Here is a 21099-nt window from a genome sequence, read left to right as displayed (position 1 = left end):
AAGCCTCCAGCCAGACTAACCAAGGAAAGAAGGGAAAAGAGACAAATTACCAGTGTCAAGAATTTTTACCACTGATTCTACAGATACTAAAAGGACAATAAGAGGAGTACCAGAAACAACTTTATGCCCATAAATTTGATAATTTAGATGAAATGGACCAATTCCTACAAATATGCTACTGTAGACTGAATTGTTCCCCCCAAATTCATACTGAAGCCCTAACCCCCCCCCATATTACTGTATTGCAGATAGGGTCTGTAAGGAGGTGATTAAATGATGTCATAGGGATAGAGCCCTGGCCCAAATGAATTGGTGTCCTTATAAAAGAGGAAGAGTAGTGATAATTTCCAGTGATAGCTCCCAACCCCCAGCCCTCTTTCTCTCATGAGGACATAGTGAGAAGGTGGCCTTCTACAAACCAAGAAAAGAGTTCTCAGCAGGAACTGAAGTGGTTGCTGCCATGCTCTTGGACTTCTAGCCCCCAGAACTGTGAGAAAATAGATTTCCATTGTTTAAGCCACCCTGTCTATGGCATTTTGTAATGGCGGGCTGAGCAGAATAAGACAGACACAAACTACCAAAACTTACTCAAGAAAAAGTAAATAATGTGAATAGTCCCAAATCTATTAAAGAAATAGTAGTAAAAAAAAATTAAAAAAAAAAACACCTAGCCAAGATGGTTTCGCTCATGAATTCTACCAAACATTTAAGAAAGAAATATCATCAATTCTATACATTCTGTTCCATAAAATCAAATAATGAGGGACACTTTCCAACTTATTATTTTTTTTAAAGATTTTATTTGTTTATTTACAGAGAGAGAGAGATCACAAGTAGGCAGGGAGGCAGGCAGAGAGAGGAGGAAGCAGGCTCGCCGCGGAGCAGAGAGCCCGATGTGGGGCTCGATCCCAGGACCCTGGGATCATGACCTGAGCCGAAGGTAGAGGCTTTAACCCACTAAGCCACCCAGGCGCCCCTCCCAACTTATTTTTTGACATCATCATTACCTAATGCCAAATTTAGACAAAAACAGTAAAAGAAAGGAAAACTATAGAGCAGTATTTCATGAACATAAACACAAAAATCCATGCCAGAATATTAAGAAATGGAATCCAACAATATTTAAAAAGGATAATACATCCAGACCCAATAGGGTTAATCCCAGGAATACAAGGCTTTTTAAACATCAAAAAAAAAAAAAAAATCAGTGCGGTCCACCATATGAATAGACTAAGAAATGCCATATGATCATCTCATTAGGTTTAGAAAAACAATTTAGCAAAATTCAGTACCCATTTATTACAAAAGCTAAAAAAATTGGGAATAGAAGGGGACTTTCTTAACCTAATAAAGGACATATTTGAAAATTATACAATAAGCATCATACTTAATGTCGGGAGACGAAATGCTTTCTTCCTAAGATCAGGAATAAAACAAGGATCTCCCTTTCTCACCACGTGTGTTCGACATTGTTTTGGAAATCCTAACTAGGGCAGTAAAGCAAGAAAAATAAAGACATGCAAATTAGAAAGGAAGAAATACAACTTTTTCATAAATGGTAAGATTATCTATATAGATCTCCCTAAAGATCTACAAAAACTCATGAAAGTTGCATTTTACAAGGTTAATAAACAAAAGTCGTTTGCTTTCCTATATAGTAACAACTAACAACTGGAATTTGAAATTAAGAAAGCAATAACACCAAAAAATAAGTACTTAGCTTAAGTAGTTAAATATTTTGGAATCTGTACATAGAAAACTGCAAAACACTGATGGAAGAAATGAAAGAACTAAATAATTGGAAAGACATTTCATGATCATGGATTAGAAGACTCGGTATTGTTAAAATGTGAATTCTCAATATGATCTGTAGATTCAATGCAATCCCACTCAAAATCCCAGGAAGCTTTTTTGTAGGTATCAACAAACTGATTCTAAAATGTAAGTTGTTGGCATTGGTTGAGTGTCTGCCTTCAGCTCAGGTCATGGTCTCGGTCCTGGAATTGAACCCCACATTGAGATCCCTGCTCAGCGGGGAGCTTGCTTCTCCTTCTCCCTCTGCACCACCCCCCAGTCCTGCATGCTCTCGCTCTCTCTCTCTCTTAAATAAATAAGTAAAATCTTTTTAAAAAGTAAAAATAAAATAAAGATAAAGTTTATATGAAAAACTATGTATAGACTAGCCAATACAATTCTGAAAAAAGTCAGAGGACTCAAACTACCTGATTTTAGGACTTACGGTAAAGTTACAGTAATCAAAACAGTCTGGTGCTAGCAAAAGGATAGACACATAGAGCAGTGGAACAAAATTGAGAGGCCAAAAATAGACTTTTACAAATATAGTCAACTGACTTTTGGCAAAAATTCCAAGTCAAGGGGCTCCTGGGTGGCTCAGTTGTTAAACGCATCTGCTTTTGACTCAGGTCATGATCCCAGGAACCTGGGATCAACCCTGCTCAGCAGGAAGCCTGCTTCTCCCTCTCCCACTCCCTCTACTTGTGTTCCCTCTCTCACGGTCTCTCTTTCTGTGTCAAATAAATAAATCTTCAAAAAAAATTCAAAGTAAATTCTTCTGAAGATTTTGTTTTCAAAAAGTGATACAGAACAATTGGCTATCTATATGCAAAAACAAAACAAAACAAAACATTGACACCTCATACTATGTGTAATTATTAACTCAGAGTTGATTATATTCCTATGAAAATGCAAAACTACATAAGTTGTGTAAGAAAACAGGACAAACTGTTTGTTACCTTTGATTAAGCAAAAAATTATTAGATACAACTTCAAAAGCATAATCCATAAAGGAAAAAAGGATAAATTGAACTATCAAAATTCAAAACATTTTCTGTGTGACAGGTACTGTTAAGAGAATGAAAAGAAAAGCCATAGACTTGGAGAAAATTTTTGCAAACTACATATCTGAGTAAAGACTTGTATGCAGAATATATAAAGACCTCTTAAAACTTAAGAAAACAAGGGGCGCCTGGGTGGCTCAGTGGATTGAAAGTCTGGCTCTTGATCTCAGCTTTGGTTGTGATCTCAGGGTCATGAGATTGAGCCCCACGTTGGGCTCCATGCTCAGCATGGAGCCTCCTTGGAGTTCTTTCCCTCTCCCTCTGCCCCTCCCCCCATCCTCTCTCTTTCTCTCCCTCTGTCTCTTGTTCTCTCTCTCCCTTCCTCCCTCCCTCTCTCTAAAAATAAGAAAACTACCCAGTTTTTAAGAGTGGAAAGATCTAAACAGACATGTTTAGATGGCAAATAAGCATATGAAAAGATGCTCAACATCATTTTCCTTAGGGAAATGCAAAATTAAAGCCAAAATGAGATATCATACACACCTATTAGAATGACTAAAATCCTCCCCAGAACTGACAATACTGAATTCCTGCAAGGATGCAGAGCACCAGAAATTCCTTTGTGTTACTGGTGATAATGCAAAAATAGTACTGATTTATAAACTTATGTCCACAGCAAAAACCCACACATGAATAACAGCTTTATTTATACTTGTTTTATTTATACTTTATTTATACTTGTCAAAAATGGGAAACTGCCAAGATATCCTTCAAAAGGTTAATTAATAAACTAGTATAACCATACAATGGAACACTATTCATCGATAAGAAGGAATGAACTGTTGACTCACACAATGGCAACAAATCTTAAATGCATTTTGCTAAATGAAAGAAGCCTAACCATCAAAAGCTACATACTATATGATTTCATTCGTATAACATTCTGTTAAAGGCAAAACTGTAGGGACAGAAAAGAAATCAGTGGTTGCCAGGGGTTTGGGAGGGGGTAGTATAACACGGGTTTTTATAGGATGGTAGAAGCAGTCTCTAACAGGGTTTTTTAAAGGATGGTAGATGCAATCTGTATGGTAATGTAGTAACTAATAACTGCATTTGGGAAAAAAAACTATAGAACTTTATAGCAAAAAGTGAAAGTATATAGATTTAAATATATACAGATTTTTAAAAATCAACCAGGAGGTCAGATCTGAGGATGGAATGCAGCCTGTGATACATGAATCCAGCTGAAGGGAATGGAGGGAAAGGTGCCGGCATACATAGCATTGGAAAACAATGTTTTTACTGGAAACCATAAGGCTGAAGACAAAAGGAACCATACATATACAGTTTGAGGAGATAGGAGACAGTGTGAAATAGTCTTCTTGGAAAGTGAGTGAGTGATTTTACCAGGAAATTATGCAGAATGTTTGGCAGTGGTGAGTACTCATTTGAGACTTTTGGTGACGATTTTAAAATAAGAATGGCCATTGCAGTTTAAAAGATTTTCTCTAGCAATATTCTGCTGCTTAGCTGCTTGGCTGCAGGCACAGATGAAGTGGGGACTTGAGTTTATTAGGAGTGGAGCTTTTCAGGGAAGTATGTCAGGGGGAGAGAGAGGAGCAAGGGAGTTAAGGGTGTTTTCAAGGAATGGATTAAAATGATGGGCCATACAAGCTGGGCCCCATGAGAAAAATGAAGACATTAAAGGAGACAAGATGATGGGATTAGAGCTCTTTGTGCAGGCGAAGGATTATTGGAGTGAGGAGTGCACAAATAATTGAACTGAAAAGGGAACAAGGAGTAGTATAGGATGTTTGAAATGAAAATTATAAAGGTATTGCGATTAACGTTGTTGACATTGCTAAGTATGCTGACAGGGAGGGATGACAGTAAATTGATCTTTATTTACTTTTTTAAAAATAGGGTGGCACACCAGATATTTGTTTAGAGTAATGAAGAAGGGTAGAGTTATAGGACAGCATGAGCTTTAGAGGAGCAAGGAGACAACTATCCTAACAGTATACTGTAGCATTGTCTTGCCCTGCTGATGGTCCAAAATCTAGAACACTCTTTCTAAAATACAATCTGAATCATGGCTCTGATTTTAAAAATCTCCTTATAGATTTTGGTTAGTATCCAAAATCTATAAAGAACTAATACAGCTCAACACTCAAAAACCAATTGATCCAGTTAAGAAAGGGGCAGAATAGACATTTTTCCAAAGAAGACATCCAGATACACGAAAAAGTGCTCCACATCACTCGGCATCAGGGAAATACAGATCAAAACCACAATGAGCTACCACCTCACACCAGTCAGAATGGCTAAAATTAACAAGTCAGGAAAATGACAGATGTTGGTGCGGTTGCAGAGAAAGGGGCACCCTCCTGCACTGTTGGTGGGGATGCAAGTTGGTACAACCACTCTGGAAAACAGCATGGAGGTTCCTCAAAAAGTTGGAAATAGAGCTACCCTATGACCCAGCAATCACACTACTGGGTATTTACCCTAAAGATACAAATGTCATTAAAAAAAAAAAAGATGCAAATGTCGTGATCCGAAGGGGCACGTGCACCCCAGTCTTGATAGCAGTGATGTCCACAATAGCCAAACTATAGAAAGAGCCCAGATGCCCTTCAACAAATGAATGGATAAAGAAGATGTGGTACACACACACACACACACACACACACACACACACACAGGAATATTACTCAGTCATCGAAAAGAATGAAATCTTGCAGTTTGCAACCATGTGGATGGAGCTAGATTGGATTATGCTAAGTGAGGGAAGTCTGTCAGAGAAGGACAAATACCATATGATTTCACTCATCTGTGGAATTTAAGAAACAAAACAGATGAGCGCAGGGGAAAGGGAAAAAAGAGAGGAGCACAATGCATAAGAGACTCTTTTAACTATAGAGAACAAACTGAGGGTTGACGGAGGGACGTGGGTGGGGGGCTAAATGAGTGATGGGTACTAGGGAGGGCACTTGTGATGAGCACTGGGTGTTTTATGCAGGTGATGAAGCACTAAATTCTACTCCTGAAACCAATGTTAGATTATATGTTAACTGACTAGAATTTTTTGAAAGATTATTTATTTATTTATTTATCAGAGAGAAAGAGCAAGCAAGAGGGAGCATAGCATGGGGAGTGGGAGGCAGAGGGAGAAGCAGGTTTCCCGCTGAGCAAGGACTTATCCCAGGACCCTGAGATCATGACCTGAGCCAAAGGCAGACGCTTAACTGACTGAGCCACCCAGATGCCCCAATGTGTAATAGTTTTATTTTTTATATTTTATTTATTTTAATATTTCAAGTTTTTATTTAAATTTTCATTAACATAGTCTAATGTTAGTTTCAAGAGTAGAATTTAATGATTCATCACTTACATAGAACACCCAGTGCTCATCACAAGATCCCTCCTTAATACCCATCACCCATCTATCCCATCCCCAACCACCTCCCTCCTCAACCCTCAGTTTGTTCTCTATCATTAAGTCTTTTATGTGTTGCCCCCCTCTCTTTTTTCCCTTTCCCCTATGTTCATCTGTTTTGTTTCTTAAAGTCTACATATGAGTGAAATCAAACGGTATTTGTCTTTCTCTGACTGACTTATTTCACTTAGCTTAGCACCCTCTACCTCCAAATACATCTCCAAATTTGTATTTTTTGAAGGAAATTTTCTGATTAGTGATTGTTTTTAAGTTTCCCTAAATAAATATTTATTTACTTCTATAAAATTAATCATGTAAAATAATATCCTAAATAATATGAAAGAATGCTTTTCCCTAGAACTGCAATATGCTAACACCGTGATGCGCTTTGATTATGTCTGGCTTCGAGATCACTGCCGCTCAGCATCTTGCTACAACTCTAAGACTCACCAGCGCAGCCTGGATACTGCCAGTGTGGATTTATGCATCAAGCCAAAGACCATTCGTCTGGATGAGACCACACTCTTTTTCACTTGTGAGTAGACAAGGGACTTGGTCTCGGTTGGGTTACTCTTCTAAAGAACAATCATTTTTGCAAAAACTGGTTTGCCCCATTCCAGAATAGGGGATTCTGGTTTTCTTTATTGAGGTATAATTAACGTACAATATTTTATTAGTTTTAGGTGTATAACATTGATTTGACAATTCTATACATTACTCAGTGCTCATAATGGTAAGTGTAGTCACCATCTATGACCATACAGTGTTATTACAATATTACTAACTAGGTATTCCCTATTCGACACCTTTTATCTCTGTGACTTAATTTTATAACTGGAAACTTGTACCTCTTATCCCCTTCACCTGTTATGTCCCTCCTTCCCCACCACAGAAGCCACCAGTTTGCTCTCTTATTTTAGATTCTGGTTTTTTGTTTGTTCATTTGGGGGTTTTTTTGGTTTTTTTTTTTTTGGATTCTACATATAAGTGAAATCACGTGGTACTTGTTTTTCTGTCTGACTCATTTCACTTAACAGATACCTTCTAGGCCTGTCCATATTGTAGCACATGGCAAGATCTCATTCTTTTTTATGGATGTGTAATATTCCATTGTGTATACATACCATATCTTCTTTATCTATCTATGGAAAGATAGGTAGATAGATAGATAGATAGATAGATTGGGTTGCTTCCATATCTTGGCTGTTGTAAAGCTGCAGTAAACATAGTGGTGCATATATCTTTTCAAATAAGTATTTCCTTTGGGTAAATACCCAATAGTGGAATTTTGGGATCTTATATTATTTCTATTTTTGTGTTTTTAGGAACCTTCATACTGTTTTGGCTGCACAAATTAATATTCCCACCCATAGTACATAAGTGATCCCTTTTCCACATCCTCAGCAACTTGTTATTTCTTGTCTTTCTGATACTAGCCATTCTCACATGTAAGGTGATATCTCATTGTGGTTTTGATCTGCATTTCCCTAATAATGACTGATGATGAGCATCTTTTCATGTGTCTGTTGGCCATCTCAATGTCTTCTTTGGAAAAATGTTTATTTGGGTTCTCTGCCCATTTCTAATCAGCTTATTTGGTTTTCTTCCATATTGAGTTGTGCAAGTTGTTAATATATTTTTAATATTAGCTCTTTATTGGATATATCATTTGCAAATATCTTCTCCTATTCACTGGATTGCCTTTTTGCTTTATTGATGTTTTCCTTTGCTGTGCAGAAGTGTTTCATTTGATGTACTTCCAATAGTTTATGTTTGTTTTTGTTTCCCTCACCTCAGGAGACATATCTACAAAGAACTTGCTAGGATTTTTATATTTCTCTTCTAGGATTTTTATGGTTTAAGGTCTCACACTTAGGCCTTTAATCCATTGTGAGATTATTTGTGTAGCATGTAAGAAAGTGGTCCAGTTTCATTCTTTTGCATGTGTCTGTCCAGTTTTCCCAACACCATTTGTTGAAGAGACTCTTTCCCACTGGACAGTCTTTCCTGATTTGTCAAAGATTAGTTGACTGTAGAGTTGAGGGTCCACATCTGGGTTCTCTATTCTCTTCCATTGATCTATGTATCTGTTTTTTACCAATACCACATCATTTTCATTATTACAACACTGTAGTATATCTTGAAATCTGGAATGGTGATAACTCCAGGTTTCCTCTTTTTTCTCAGGATTGCTATGGCTATTCAGAGTCTTTTGAGGTTTCATATAGATTTTAGGATTAATTGTTTTAGTTCTGTGAAAAATGCTGTTGGTGTTTTGTTAGAGTTTGCATTGAATTTATAGATTGGTTTGGGTAGTATGAACAATTTTAACAATATTAATTCTTCTAATCCATGAGTATTAGATTTCTTTCCATTTTTTTGTGTTGTCTTTAATTTCTTTCATGAATGTCTTATAATTTTCAGGGTATAGGTCTTTAATCTTCTTGGTTAAATTTATTCCTAGGTATTTCATTCTTTTTGGTTCAGTTATAAATGGGGTTGTTTTCTTCATTTCTCTTTCCGCTACTTCATTACTAGTGTATAGATACACAATAGATTTCTGTATATTAATTTTGTATCCTGCAACTGCTGGCTTTATTGAATAAATCCATTTTTTTGCAACTCCCTGTGTATGTACATTTATTTCAAAATAAAAGTTTAAAGAAAAATCATTGGAGGAAAAAATATTTACAATTGAAACATTTGACTACTGATTTCTCTACAGTAAAAAAACATATACCATAGAACGGTTTATTTAAAAAATAACCAATTTGACAAAATATTTGAAAAATGTATGACAAAGACTAAAAACCATTAATATATAAGGTATTATTGCCAGTTTATTTTTTAAAGAAGCACTAGTTTTGGGTTTTTATTTTAATTTTTATTTTTTTTAAATTTCTTTTCAGTGTTCCAGAATTCATTGTTTATGCACCACACCCAGTGCTCCATGCAATCCGTGCCCTCCACAATACCCACCACCAGGCTCACCCAACCTCCCACCTCCCACCCCTCCAAAAACCTCAGTTTGTCTCTCAAAGTCCACAGTCTCTCATGGTTCATCTCCCCCTCCAAAAACTACTAGTTTTTCAGTAGAAAAATATGAAAAAGTAGTGAACAAGCAGATCATTAAAGCATGAGTTAGCAAATATTCTGTAGAGAGCCAGATAGTAAAGATTTTCAGGTTTTGCTGGCTGTACAGCCCCTATCACAACTGTTCAACTGTTCAGTTCTTCAGTGGTAGGGTGAAAGTAGACATAGACAATAAGTAACCAGGTGGGTATCATGTGTTCCAAAACAGGTGTCACAAAGACAGCTGCCAGGCAGATTTGGCACATGGGCCATAGTTTGGTAATCCTTGAATTTAAAAAACGTATGTCTGTGTGGCTAAGAGACACATGAAAAATGCTCAACATCACTGATCATCGGGGAAATACAAATCAAAACCACAAAGAGATACCACCTCACACCAGTCAGAATAGCTAAAATCAACAACACAGGAAACAACATGTGTTGGTGAGGATGTGGAGAAAAGGGAACCCTCTTGCACTGTTGGTGGGAATGCAAGCTGGTGCAGTTACTCTGGAAAACAGTATAGAGGTTCCTCAAGATGTTAAAAATAGAAGTATCCTATGACCCAGCAATCACACTACTAGGTATTTACCCCAAAGGATACAAACATAGTCATCCGAAGGGACATGTGCACCCCAATGTTCATAACAGCATTATCAACAATAGTCAAACTATGGAAAGAACCAGATGTCCATGGATACATGAATGAAAAGATGTATATATATAATGGAATACTATGCAGCCATCAAAAAATGAAATCTTGCCATTTGCAACGATGTGGATGGCACTAGTGGGTATTATGCTAAGTGAAATAAGTCTGTCAGAAAAAGACAAATACCATATGATTTCACTGATATGTGGAATTTAAGAAATAAAACAAATGAACATAGGGGAAGGGAAAAAACAGAGAGATAAACCATAAAACAGACTCCTAACTATAGAGTACAAACAGAATTGCTGGAGTAGAAGTGATAGGGAGATGGGTTAAATGGGTGGTGAGTATTAAGGAGGAAACGTGATGAGCACTGGGTGTTCTATATGAGTGATGAATCACTGAATCCTCCACCTGAACCTACTATTACACTATATGTTAACTAACTGGAATATAAATAAAAACTTGAAACAAAAAAATAGTAAAAATAAAAAACATGTCTAACAAATATAAATGTCTAACAAATGTTATTAGCTTATTAGTAAGTGACTAAATTAAAATTATTACAATAAGAGAAGTTTTACTTACCAAATTGGGAAATACATATTTAAAAAAAAAGAATACTCAGTTTTGATCAGCACACATACATTGTTGGAGAGAATAAAAATTGATAGACTTTCTAAAAAAGTAATTTAGCTAAATGCATCAAGACTCTTAAAATTTTATGTCTCTGACATGGGGGGTTTGGGGGTAGGAAAAGAATAAATGAAACAAGATGGGATCAGGAGGGAGACAAATCATAAGAGACTCTTAATCTCACAAAACAAACTGAGGGTTGCCAGGGGGAGGGGGGTAGGGAGAGGGTGGTGGGGCTATGGACACTGGGGAAGGTATGTGCTATGGTGAGTGCTGTGAAGTGTGTAAACCTGGTGATTCACAAACGTGTACCCCTGGGGCTGATAATACATTATATGTTAATAAAAAATAAAAAATTTTTTAAAGTTAAAAAAAAGTTGATGTCTCTGGGTTTAACAATCCCACCTTCTATGTTTCTATTTTAAGAAAATTATCAGAAATGTAGAAAAGTGGAGTACCTGGGTGACTCAGTCAGTTGAGTGTCTGGCTTTTGGTTTGGGCTCAGATCATGGTCTCAGGGTCATGAGATTGAGCCCTGCATCTGGCTCTACGCTGAATACAGAGTCTACTTTGGACTCTCTTTCCCTCTCCCTCTGCCCCTCCCTGCTGAGATCTACCTCTCTTAAAAAAAATCTTAAAGGGGCGCCTGGGTGGCTCAGTGGGTTAAAGCCTCTGCCCTTGGCTCGGGTCATGATCCCAGGGTCCTGGGATCAAGCCCTGCATCAGGCTCTCTGCTCGGCAGGGGGCCTGCTTCCCCCTCTTTCTCTCTGCCTGCCTCTCTGCCTACTTGTGATCTCTGTCTATCAAATAAATAAATAAATAATCTAAAAAGAATCTTAAAGAAAAGAGGGGCAGCATCCAACTCTTGATTTCGGCTCAGTTTGTGATCTCAGGGTTGTGAGATCAAGCCCCACATGGGGCTCTGTGCTCACCACAGAATCTGCCTGAGATTCTCTCCCTCTGTCCCTCTCCCACTTGCATGTTCTCTCTCTCTAAAATAAATAAATAAATAAATCTTTTTTAAAAAGAAAAGAAATATAGACAAGTATGATCACTATTAAACAATAAGGAAATTTTAAAAAATAATGCTGCTTGCCCCAGAACATCCTGGTTAGGTAAATCTTGGTAGTCCATATTCTGTAAATTATAAGAATTAATGTTTATGAAGATTTAATTTTTTTAAGCTTTAAATTCCAGTTGGTTAACGTATAGTGTAACATTAGATGCTGGTGTAGAATTTAGTGATTTAAAGTTGCATACAACACCTGGTACTCATCACAAGTGTCCTCCTTAATACCCATCCCCTATTTCACCCACCCACCACTCACCTCTATACTGGTAACCATCAGTATGTTCTCTATAGTTAAAAGACTGTGAATTTAGGAAATAAAACAAGTGATCATAGGTGAAGATTTAATTTTTTTAATGATATAATGACTCTTAAAATGTTAAGTGACAAAGGCAGGATACAAACTTCTACAGTAAAAGAATGCATGGAAACAAGTGGAGGGAATGATGCCAAACTATTAATAAGGGTTTCATCTGTGTGATAGAATGGTAAATATATGTGATTTTTAAAAACTTCCTCATACTAGGGTGGCTGGGTGGCTCATTCAGTTAAACATCTGGTTCTTGATTTTGACTCAGGTCATGATCTCATGGCAGTGAGATCAAGCCCCACATCAGGCTCCATGCTTGGCCCCTCCCCCCACTTGTGCACTCGCTCTCTCTTTCTCTAAAATAAATCTTACTAAGGAGGGCACGTGTTGTGATGAGCACTGGGTGATATACTTAATTAATGAATCATTGAAAACTACATCAAAAACTAATGATGTACTATACAGTGGCTAACTGAACATAAAAATAATTTTAAAAATATCCTCATACTTTTTTATGCTTTATAAATTACTTATGATACTTTCATTGTCAAGGAGTAGGAAGCCAAAACAGAGACAGAAAAGTAAAAAGTGAAAGAAGAGATAAGATGCCAGCAAAGCTTTTCACTCCCCTTGCTATATCCTTTGCTTATCCTGAAGATTTTCTAATGTTATTTTAGAGGGGGGATTTTTTTTTTTTACTTTTTTTTTGGCACTGTGAACAGTCACTTATGAAATCACTTTATCATGTTTATTGATGTCATTTCATTAGGTCAAACTGCCCCAGTTCATTTAGTCCCTTCTAGTTGGTGAGATTTATTTGTTCATTGATTCATTTATTAGTACATACTACTCAACTTACAAATATTTCTGTTTCAGGAATATTATAGGCACTCATTTTAATTTCATTTCATAAACAATATAGCACTGAATAACTGGTTGCTAAAAATGACTTCCTTAACTGTAAAATTATTGGCAGTAATTATAACTATTACTTTAATGCCTTTTATTTTTCCCTTTAAAGGGCCAGATGGTCATGTGACTAAATATGATTTGGATTGGCTGGTGAGAAACAGCTATGAAGGGCAGAAACAAAAGGTCATCCAACCTAGAATCTTATGGAATGCTGAAATCTATCAGCGAGCCCAAGTTCCATCTGTAGATTTCCAAAGCTTCTTAGAAACCAATGAGGGATTGAAGAACTTTCTGCAAAACTTTCTGCTGTATGGAATTGCATTCGTAGAAAATGTCCCTCCCACTCAAGAACACACAGAGAAGTTGGCAGAAAGGATCAGCTTGATCAGGTAATTTCTTAGTTTCTGATATCTATGGTAATTGATTTGTAGAGCATCAACACCAGTAAAATAAGTTAACAGGGTATGGTCACCCTGTTTTTAATCCAGAATATTTTGTGTCCTGAATAAGGGGATTCCCACTTGCAGTGCTTTATTTGAGGCCCAGATTTCTAATCTCTAAAGACACCTACATGTTAAATATGACTTCAAAGTCATTGGTATATTTTTTTGTGCCTAGCGGTCCTCAAAGTACCAGGTATCATTGTACACTCATGACTAGCACTGACTTTGAGTAAACAGAACCAGGTAGTAGTCTAAGTTCTACCCTCAAGCAGTTGTGTGAACATAGACAACTCCATTACATACATACCTGTACCCTCCACCTGCAGCCCTGGCCTCAATTTTCCCATCTGATCAGTAAGAGGGTTGAATAAGATGGTGTCTAAAGATCATCCAGTTTTGACCTATTATGATTCCCAAGGCTTGATTCAGACACTAGTTGTTAATAATATTGCCTTACACTATAGAGCATTTAACCAACATATTCACACCCGTATTTTATTCCCTGTTCTGCTGATGAGCCACTTGAGACACATGTAATACGGAAGTGGCTTGCCCAGGATTGCTCTGCTAGTAAGAAGTAGAACTGGGATTCACCAGGGACCTAAGATAGTGGTATAGTAGGAGGATCCTAAGCTTGCCTCATCCCTCAAACACAGCTAATTAACTATCAATTCATTCTGAATACCCAAGAAATTGACCTGAGAACTGATAGAACAAACTGCACAAGTAGAGGGAGAAAAGAGGCCACATCGAGGAAGATAGGAAGTAAAGAGACATGATTTGGGGGAGAAATGAATAGTGAGTGCTATGGAGGGGCGGGAGCCCTGGTTGTGGAGAAAAGCAAGGGAAGCGGAGTGCACAAGGATAAGCACGAGGAGAATAGTTCCCCAAAGCCACTGGCTGGGAAAACAAGAGGGGCCAGTTTTCGTGAGTTTCTGCAACCAGCAGGTCTCAAAGACTTGTTTTAGAGGTCCACAGGCTTGACTGGGCTACAGACCCAAAGGCACTGCTCCTGGAGAGAAGGCAGGCAAACACCAGAGCAGACAGTGCAATGCCTAAGGCACACAGGAAGAGACTGTTCGCTCTTCTTGGAGCATATCTGGGAGAGGTGGCTTTGCTACTCTGGGGACAAAAGAGCCACAGTCATCATTTCTCTCCCCCACACCTCACCATAGGCCCAGAGACACCTGCTGAAGGCAGCTAATCCAGACACTGGCTGTTTAATCTGCTTTACTCCAAATTCCATGCCCCTGTGCTCTGGCATGACTGCCCTTCTGGGTCAAACCTACATCAGTCCCAGTATGGCGAGACCGTCCCCCAAAAGACCAGCTCAGATCCCCACCACACCTGGTCCCTAAAGATTGGAGTTTTAACAAGTCAGTAGGCTTGGCTGGTATAGAGCCCAAAGTGCACTATGCTGCTCCAGGCAGGCAAGGAACCCAGGGACAGTGTAAAAACACCGATCTGAAAAATACCTAGAACACTTGAGGGTAAATTATTCACTCTTCTAGTAGTGCTTCCCTGAGAGCATGGATTCCTGTCTTCGAGGACAAAGGAGCTGGCTAGCACCATTTCCCTCTCCCACCCCTCCACGTAAACCAACTTCAGTAAACAGCCCAGTGCCCACACACTGGCTTCCTGACCTGCTTACCCTACATCCCACACCCCCACCCCTGCAATCTGCTGGTATTGCTTTTCTCCTGCAAGCGTGCCTAAAGACCAGTACAGCAGGCCCCTTCCCCAGAAGACCAGCAGAAACCCCGGCATGTACCATGTCTACCAACCAGACAGTTCTGCAGGGCTTCAGTTCTAGTGGAAGTGGTATCAGGTCTCATTTAACAAGCAGACCAGAACACACCTAGTTAAAACTCACACATTCTGGTCAAGGTCCAAACACTGCCAACTACAGATAAGGAGAAGCTCTGCAGAAGACTGACCTGAGGGATAGAGCAGCCAAAACACAGTAGCAGAGTGCATACAGCACAAACCAGAGATATTCCCTAAAACACCCAGCCCTGAACAATATATGACCTCTTCTTCATAAAGCCATTACTCTCAAGAGCAGGAAACATAACAGGCCTTCCTAGCAGAGAAGAAGACAAAGACCTAGACAAAATGCCAAGACAGAGGAATTCATCCCCAAAAAAGAACAAGAAAATGTCACAGCCAGACATCCAAGTGAGATACATATCAATAACATGCCTGATGGAGAATTTAAAACAAAAATCGTAGAAAAGATTGGAAGACTTCAGGGAGGCCCTTACCACAGAGATAAAAGAGTTAAAAAGCAACCAGTGAGGAATGAAAAATGCAATAACTGAGATTCAAAACTGGATGTAATGACCACAAGGATGGAAGAAGCAGAAGAATGAATAATGATATAGAAGACAAAATAATGGGGCACCTGGATGGCTCCAGTGGTTAAACATTCAACTCTTGTTTTCAGCTCAGGTCATGATCTCAGGGTCATGAGATTGAGCCCTGCATTGGGCTCCTTGCTGGGAGTAGAGCCTGCTTAAGATTCTCTCTCTCTCCCTCTGCCTCTGCCTCTCCCCCATATCTATGTATCTATATGTCTATTTCTCTCTCTCTCTCTCTCTCTCTCTGTCTCTTTCTTTTCCATCTAGAAATGTTTTTAAAGAACACAAAATAATGAAAAATAATGGAGCTGAACAAAAGAGAGAAAGAAGAATTATGGAATAGAAGAATAGATTTAGGGAACTCAGTGATTCCATCATGTAATAATATTTGTATCATAGGAGGCCCAGAAGAAGGAGAAAAAAGGGAGCAGAAGAGGAAATAATAGCTGAAAATTTCCCCAATCTGGGGAAGGAAAGAGACATCCAGATCCAGGAGGCACAGAGAATTCCAGTCAAAATCAACAAGAGCACCCCAATACCAAGGCATACTGTAGTTACATTTGGAAAATGTAGTAATAAAGAAAAAAAATCTTAAAAGCAGCAAAACAAAAGAAGTCCTTAACTTACAAAGGAAGACCCATAAGGTTAGTTGGCAATCTCTCCACAGAAGTTTAGCAAGCCAGAAGAGAGTGGTGTGATGTATTCAGTGTGTTGAATGGGGAAAACCAGCAACCAAGATTACTCTATCCAGCAAGGCTATCATTCAGAATAGGAGAGATGGTTTCCCAAACAAATGAAAACCAAAAGAATTAGTGGCCACTAAACCAACCCTGTAAGAAATATCAGGAGACTCCAAAAGTGACAAAGACAGGAAAGGATCAGAGAAAATCTCCAGAAACAATGATAAAACAAGTAATAAAATGGCAATAAATGCATATCTATTAATAGATATGTATTTGATACATATCTATTGATAATTACCTTGGATGTAAGTTAACTAAATAAATGCTCCAGTCAAAAGACATAGAGTGTCAGAATGGATTTTTTAAAAAAAAGCAAGACCCATCTATATGCTGCCAACAAGACTCATTTTAGACTTAAAGACACCTGCAGATTGAAAGTGGGGGGATGGAGAACCATTTATCATGCTAACAGACATGAAAAGAAAGGTAGACTAGCAGTACTTATATCACAAAAACTACACTTTAAACCAGACTGTAACAAGAGATGAAGAAGGACACTCTATCATAATAAAGGGGACTACCCAACAAGAAGATCTAACAATTGTAAATATTTATTTGCCTAACTTGAGAGCATCCAAATGTAGAAAACAATTAATAACAAACATGAAGGAACTCATTGATAATAATGCAGTAATAGTAGGGGACTTGAACACCCACTTACAGTAGTGACAAAATCATCTAAACAGAAAATCAACAAGGAAACCAGGGCTTTGAATGACACGCTGGACCAGATGGACTTAACAGATGTATTAGGAACATTCTATCCTAAAGCAGCAGAATACATATTCTTTTCACATGCACATGGGACCTTCTCCAGAATAGATCACATACTAGGTCAGAAATCAGGCCTCAACAAATACAAAAAGATTGAGATCATACCATGCATGTTTTCTGACCACAACACTATGAAACTTTAAGTCAACCACAAGAAAGAATTTGGAAAGACCACAAATACATGCAGATTAAACAACATGCTACTAAATAATGAGTCAACCAGGACATCAAAGAAGAAATTTTTAAAAATAACTGGACAAATGAAAATGAAAACATGATAGTCCAAAACCATTCAGATAAAGCAAAAGTGGTCATAAGGGGGATATACATTGCATTATAGACTACCTTAACAAGCAAGAAAAGTATCAAATAAACAACCTTATACCTAAAGGAGTTAGAAAAAGGGAAACAAATGAAGCCTAATACCAGCAGAATGAGGGAAATAAGAACAGAAATAAATGATACAGAAACTAAAACAATAGAAGAAATCAATGATAATGGATCTGGTTCTTTGAAAAATTAATACATGAAAATAAGGGCCATATGCTCCCCAATGTTCATAGCAGCAATGTCCACAATAGCCAAACTGGAAGGAGCTGAGATGTCCTTCAACAGATGAATGAAGAAGATGTGGTTCATATATACAATGGAATATTACTCAGCCATCAGAAAGGATGAATACCCAACATTTGCATTGACATGGGACTGGAGGAGATTATGCTGAGTGAAATAAGCAGAGAAAGTCAATTATCATATGGTTTCACTTACTTGTGGAACGTAAGGAATAGCATGGAGGACATTAGGAGAAGGAAGGGGAAAATGAAGGGCGGGTAATCAGAGGGAGAGACAAACCATGAGAGACTGTGGACTCTGGGAATCAAACTGAGGGTTTTAGAGGGGAGGGGGTGGGGGGATAGGTGAGCCCAGTGACGGGTATTAAGGAGGGCACAGATTGCATGGAGTTATCCACAATCATAGAACACTACATCAAAAACTAATGATGTACTGTATGGTGACTAACATAACATAATTAAAAAATTATAAAAAGAAAAAGAAAAATTAATACAATTGATAAATCCCTAACCAAACTTAACAGAAAGAAAAGAGAAATGACCCAAATAAATAAATAAAATCACAAATGAGAGAGGAGAAATCACAACCAACACCACAGATATACAAACAATTATAAGAGAATATTATGAAAAATTATATGCCAACAAATTGGACACCCTCAAGGAAATGGATAAATTCCTAGAAACATATAAACTACCAAAACTGAAACAGGAAGAAATAGAAAATTTAAACAGACTGATAATGAGCAAAGAAACTGAAACTGAATCAGTAATCAAAATCTCCAAACAAACAAAAGTCCAGGGCCAGACGGCTTCCCGGGGAAATTCTACCAAACATTTAAAGAAGAGTTAATACCTGTTCTTCTCAAACTATTCCAAAAAATAGAAATGGAAGGGAAACTTCCAAACTCATTTTATGAGACCAGCATTACTCTGAATTCAAAACCAGACACACTCTACTAAAAACAGAATTATAGACCAATATCCCTGATGAACATGGATGCAAATATTCTCAATAAAATACTAGCAAACTCAATCCAACAGTACATTAAAAGAATCATTTACCACAATCAAGTGGCATTTATTCCTGGGTTGCAAGTGTGGTTCAGTATTCACAAATCAACCAATGTCATATACCACATTAATAAAAAGAAAGGATAAGGACCATATGATCCATTCAATAGATGTAGAAAAAGCATCTGACAAAGTACAGCATCCATTCTTGATTAAAAACCCCCAACAAAGTAGGGAGAGAGGGAACATACCTCATCATAATAAAGCCCATATATGAAAAACCCACAGAAAATATCCTCAAAAGGAGCAAAACTGAGAGCTTCTTCTCTAGTCAGGAAGAAGACAGAGATGGTCACTCTGACCACTGTTATTTAACATAATACTGGAAGTAAGTCCTAACCACAGCAATCAAACAACAAAAAGAAATAAAAGGCATCCAAATCAGAAAGGAAGAAGTCATACTTTCACTATTTGTAGATGATGTGATGTGCTATGTAGAAAACCCAAAAGATTCCACCAAAAAATTGCTAGAACTGATACACGAATTATAAAATTGCAGGGTACAAAAGCAACATACAGAAATCTGTTGCATTTCTACACCCTAATAATGAAGCAGCAGAAAGAGAAATCAGGGGATCAGTTCCATTTATAATTGTACCAAAAACAGTAATGTACCTAATAATAAACCTAACCAGTGAGGTAAAAGATCTGTATTCTGAAAACAATAAAACACTGATGAAAGAAATTGAAGATGACACAAAGAAATGGAAAAACATTCCAGGCTCATGGATTTTGAAAACATTGTTAAAATGTCTATATTATCTCAAAGCAGTGTACACATTTAATGCAATCCCTATCAAATTTTCACAAAATTTGTATGGAACCATGAAAGACCCTGAATAGCCAAAGCATTCTTGAAAAAGAAAAGCTGGAAGCATCATAATTCTGGACTTGAGTTGTATTACAAAGCTATAGTGATCAACATGGTATGGTACTGGCACAAAGTAGACACAGAGATAAATGGAACAAAATTGAAAACCCAGAAATGATTCATCATTTTCACAATCAGGTGTCTCAAGGTCTTTCTAGATGCTATGATCTTGGGGGGAGACCTTTCTGCCTCTAGGACTCGAACGCTGGTTCCATTCACCAGATTGGGAAGATTTTCATGGAGAATTTGTTCAACTATATCTTCTAGTCTGTCTTTCTTTCTCCTCCCCCTCAGGGATTCCAATAATTCTGACGTTGGAATGTTTCCTGGTGTCGTTTATTTCCCTCATTCTGTTTTCATGGCTTCTAAGCTGTTTGTTCCAGACCACCTCCTAATCCTTTTTCTCTATCAGTTTGTCCTCTAGATCACTAATTCTATCTTCTGCCTCAGTTACCCTAGCTGTTAGAGAATTTAGATTAGATTGGAACTCATTGAGAGCGTTGTTAACATCATCTCTGGTGGCTTTCACTTCTGCCCTAATTGATTCCATGTTGTCGTTAATGGTTTTTTCCAACCTAGCCATTGCCTTGATAATTGTTACCCTGAATTCCCTTTCTGACATACTGTTTTAAAAAAAAAAAAAAACAGAATTGAACCGACAACTCTCTCAGTTGTCAAGTAATCTTTGACAAAGCAGGAAAGAATATCTGATGGAGAAAAGGCAGTCTCCTCAACAGATGGTGTTGGGAAAGCTGGACAGACCCATGCAAAAGAATGAAACTGGACCACTTTCTTACACCATACACAAAAATAAATTGAAAATGGATGAAAGTTCTAAATGTGAAACAAGAAACCATTAAAATCTTAGAGACAACACAGGCAGTAACCTCTTTGACATTGACCATAGCAACTTCTTACTAGACAAATCGCCAGAGGCAAGGGAAACAAAAGCAAAAACGAACTATTGGGACTTCACCAGGATAAAACCTTCTGCAGAGCAAGGGAAACAATCAACAAAACTAAAAGTCAGCATTCAGAATGGGAGAAGATATTTGCAAATGACGTCTCTGATAGAGGATTAGTATCCAAAATCTACAAAGAATTGTCAAACTCCACACTGAAAAAACAAATAATCCATTTAAGAAATGGGCAGAAGACATTAATAGACATTTTTCCAAAGACGTACAGATGGTCAGCAGACATATGAAAAGATGCTCAACATCACTTATCATCAGGGAAATACAAATCAAAACTACAGTGAGTTATCACCTCACACCAGTCAGAATAGCTAAAAGCAACACAGGAAAGAACAGGTGTTGGTGAGGATGTGGAAAAGGCGAACTGTCTTGCACTGTTGGTGGGAATGCAAGATGG

At 37.8% G+C, this 21099-nt stretch overlaps 1 protein-coding gene across 1 annotated transcript in view; it reads left to right on the top strand.

Moving 5' to 3' along the window:
• The window catches only part of TMLHE (trimethyllysine hydroxylase, epsilon), an 87114-nt gene that overhangs the window by 21819 nt on the left and 44196 nt on the right, over positions 1-21099 (top strand). The window contains exons 3-4 of the mRNA XM_080831256.1: positions 6596-6772; positions 12998-13277. Coding sequence (XP_080687382.1) covers positions 6596-6772; positions 12998-13277 — 457 coding nt within the window. The remainder of the gene's footprint in view (positions 1-6595; positions 6773-12997; positions 13278-21099) is intronic.

Source organism: Martes martes (assembly GCF_963455335.1).
Source record: "Martes martes genome assembly, chromosome: X".
Classification (NCBI taxonomy): Eukaryota; Metazoa; Chordata; class Mammalia; order Carnivora; family Mustelidae; genus Martes; species Martes martes.
This window is presented reverse-complemented; position numbering and strand designations above follow the sequence as displayed.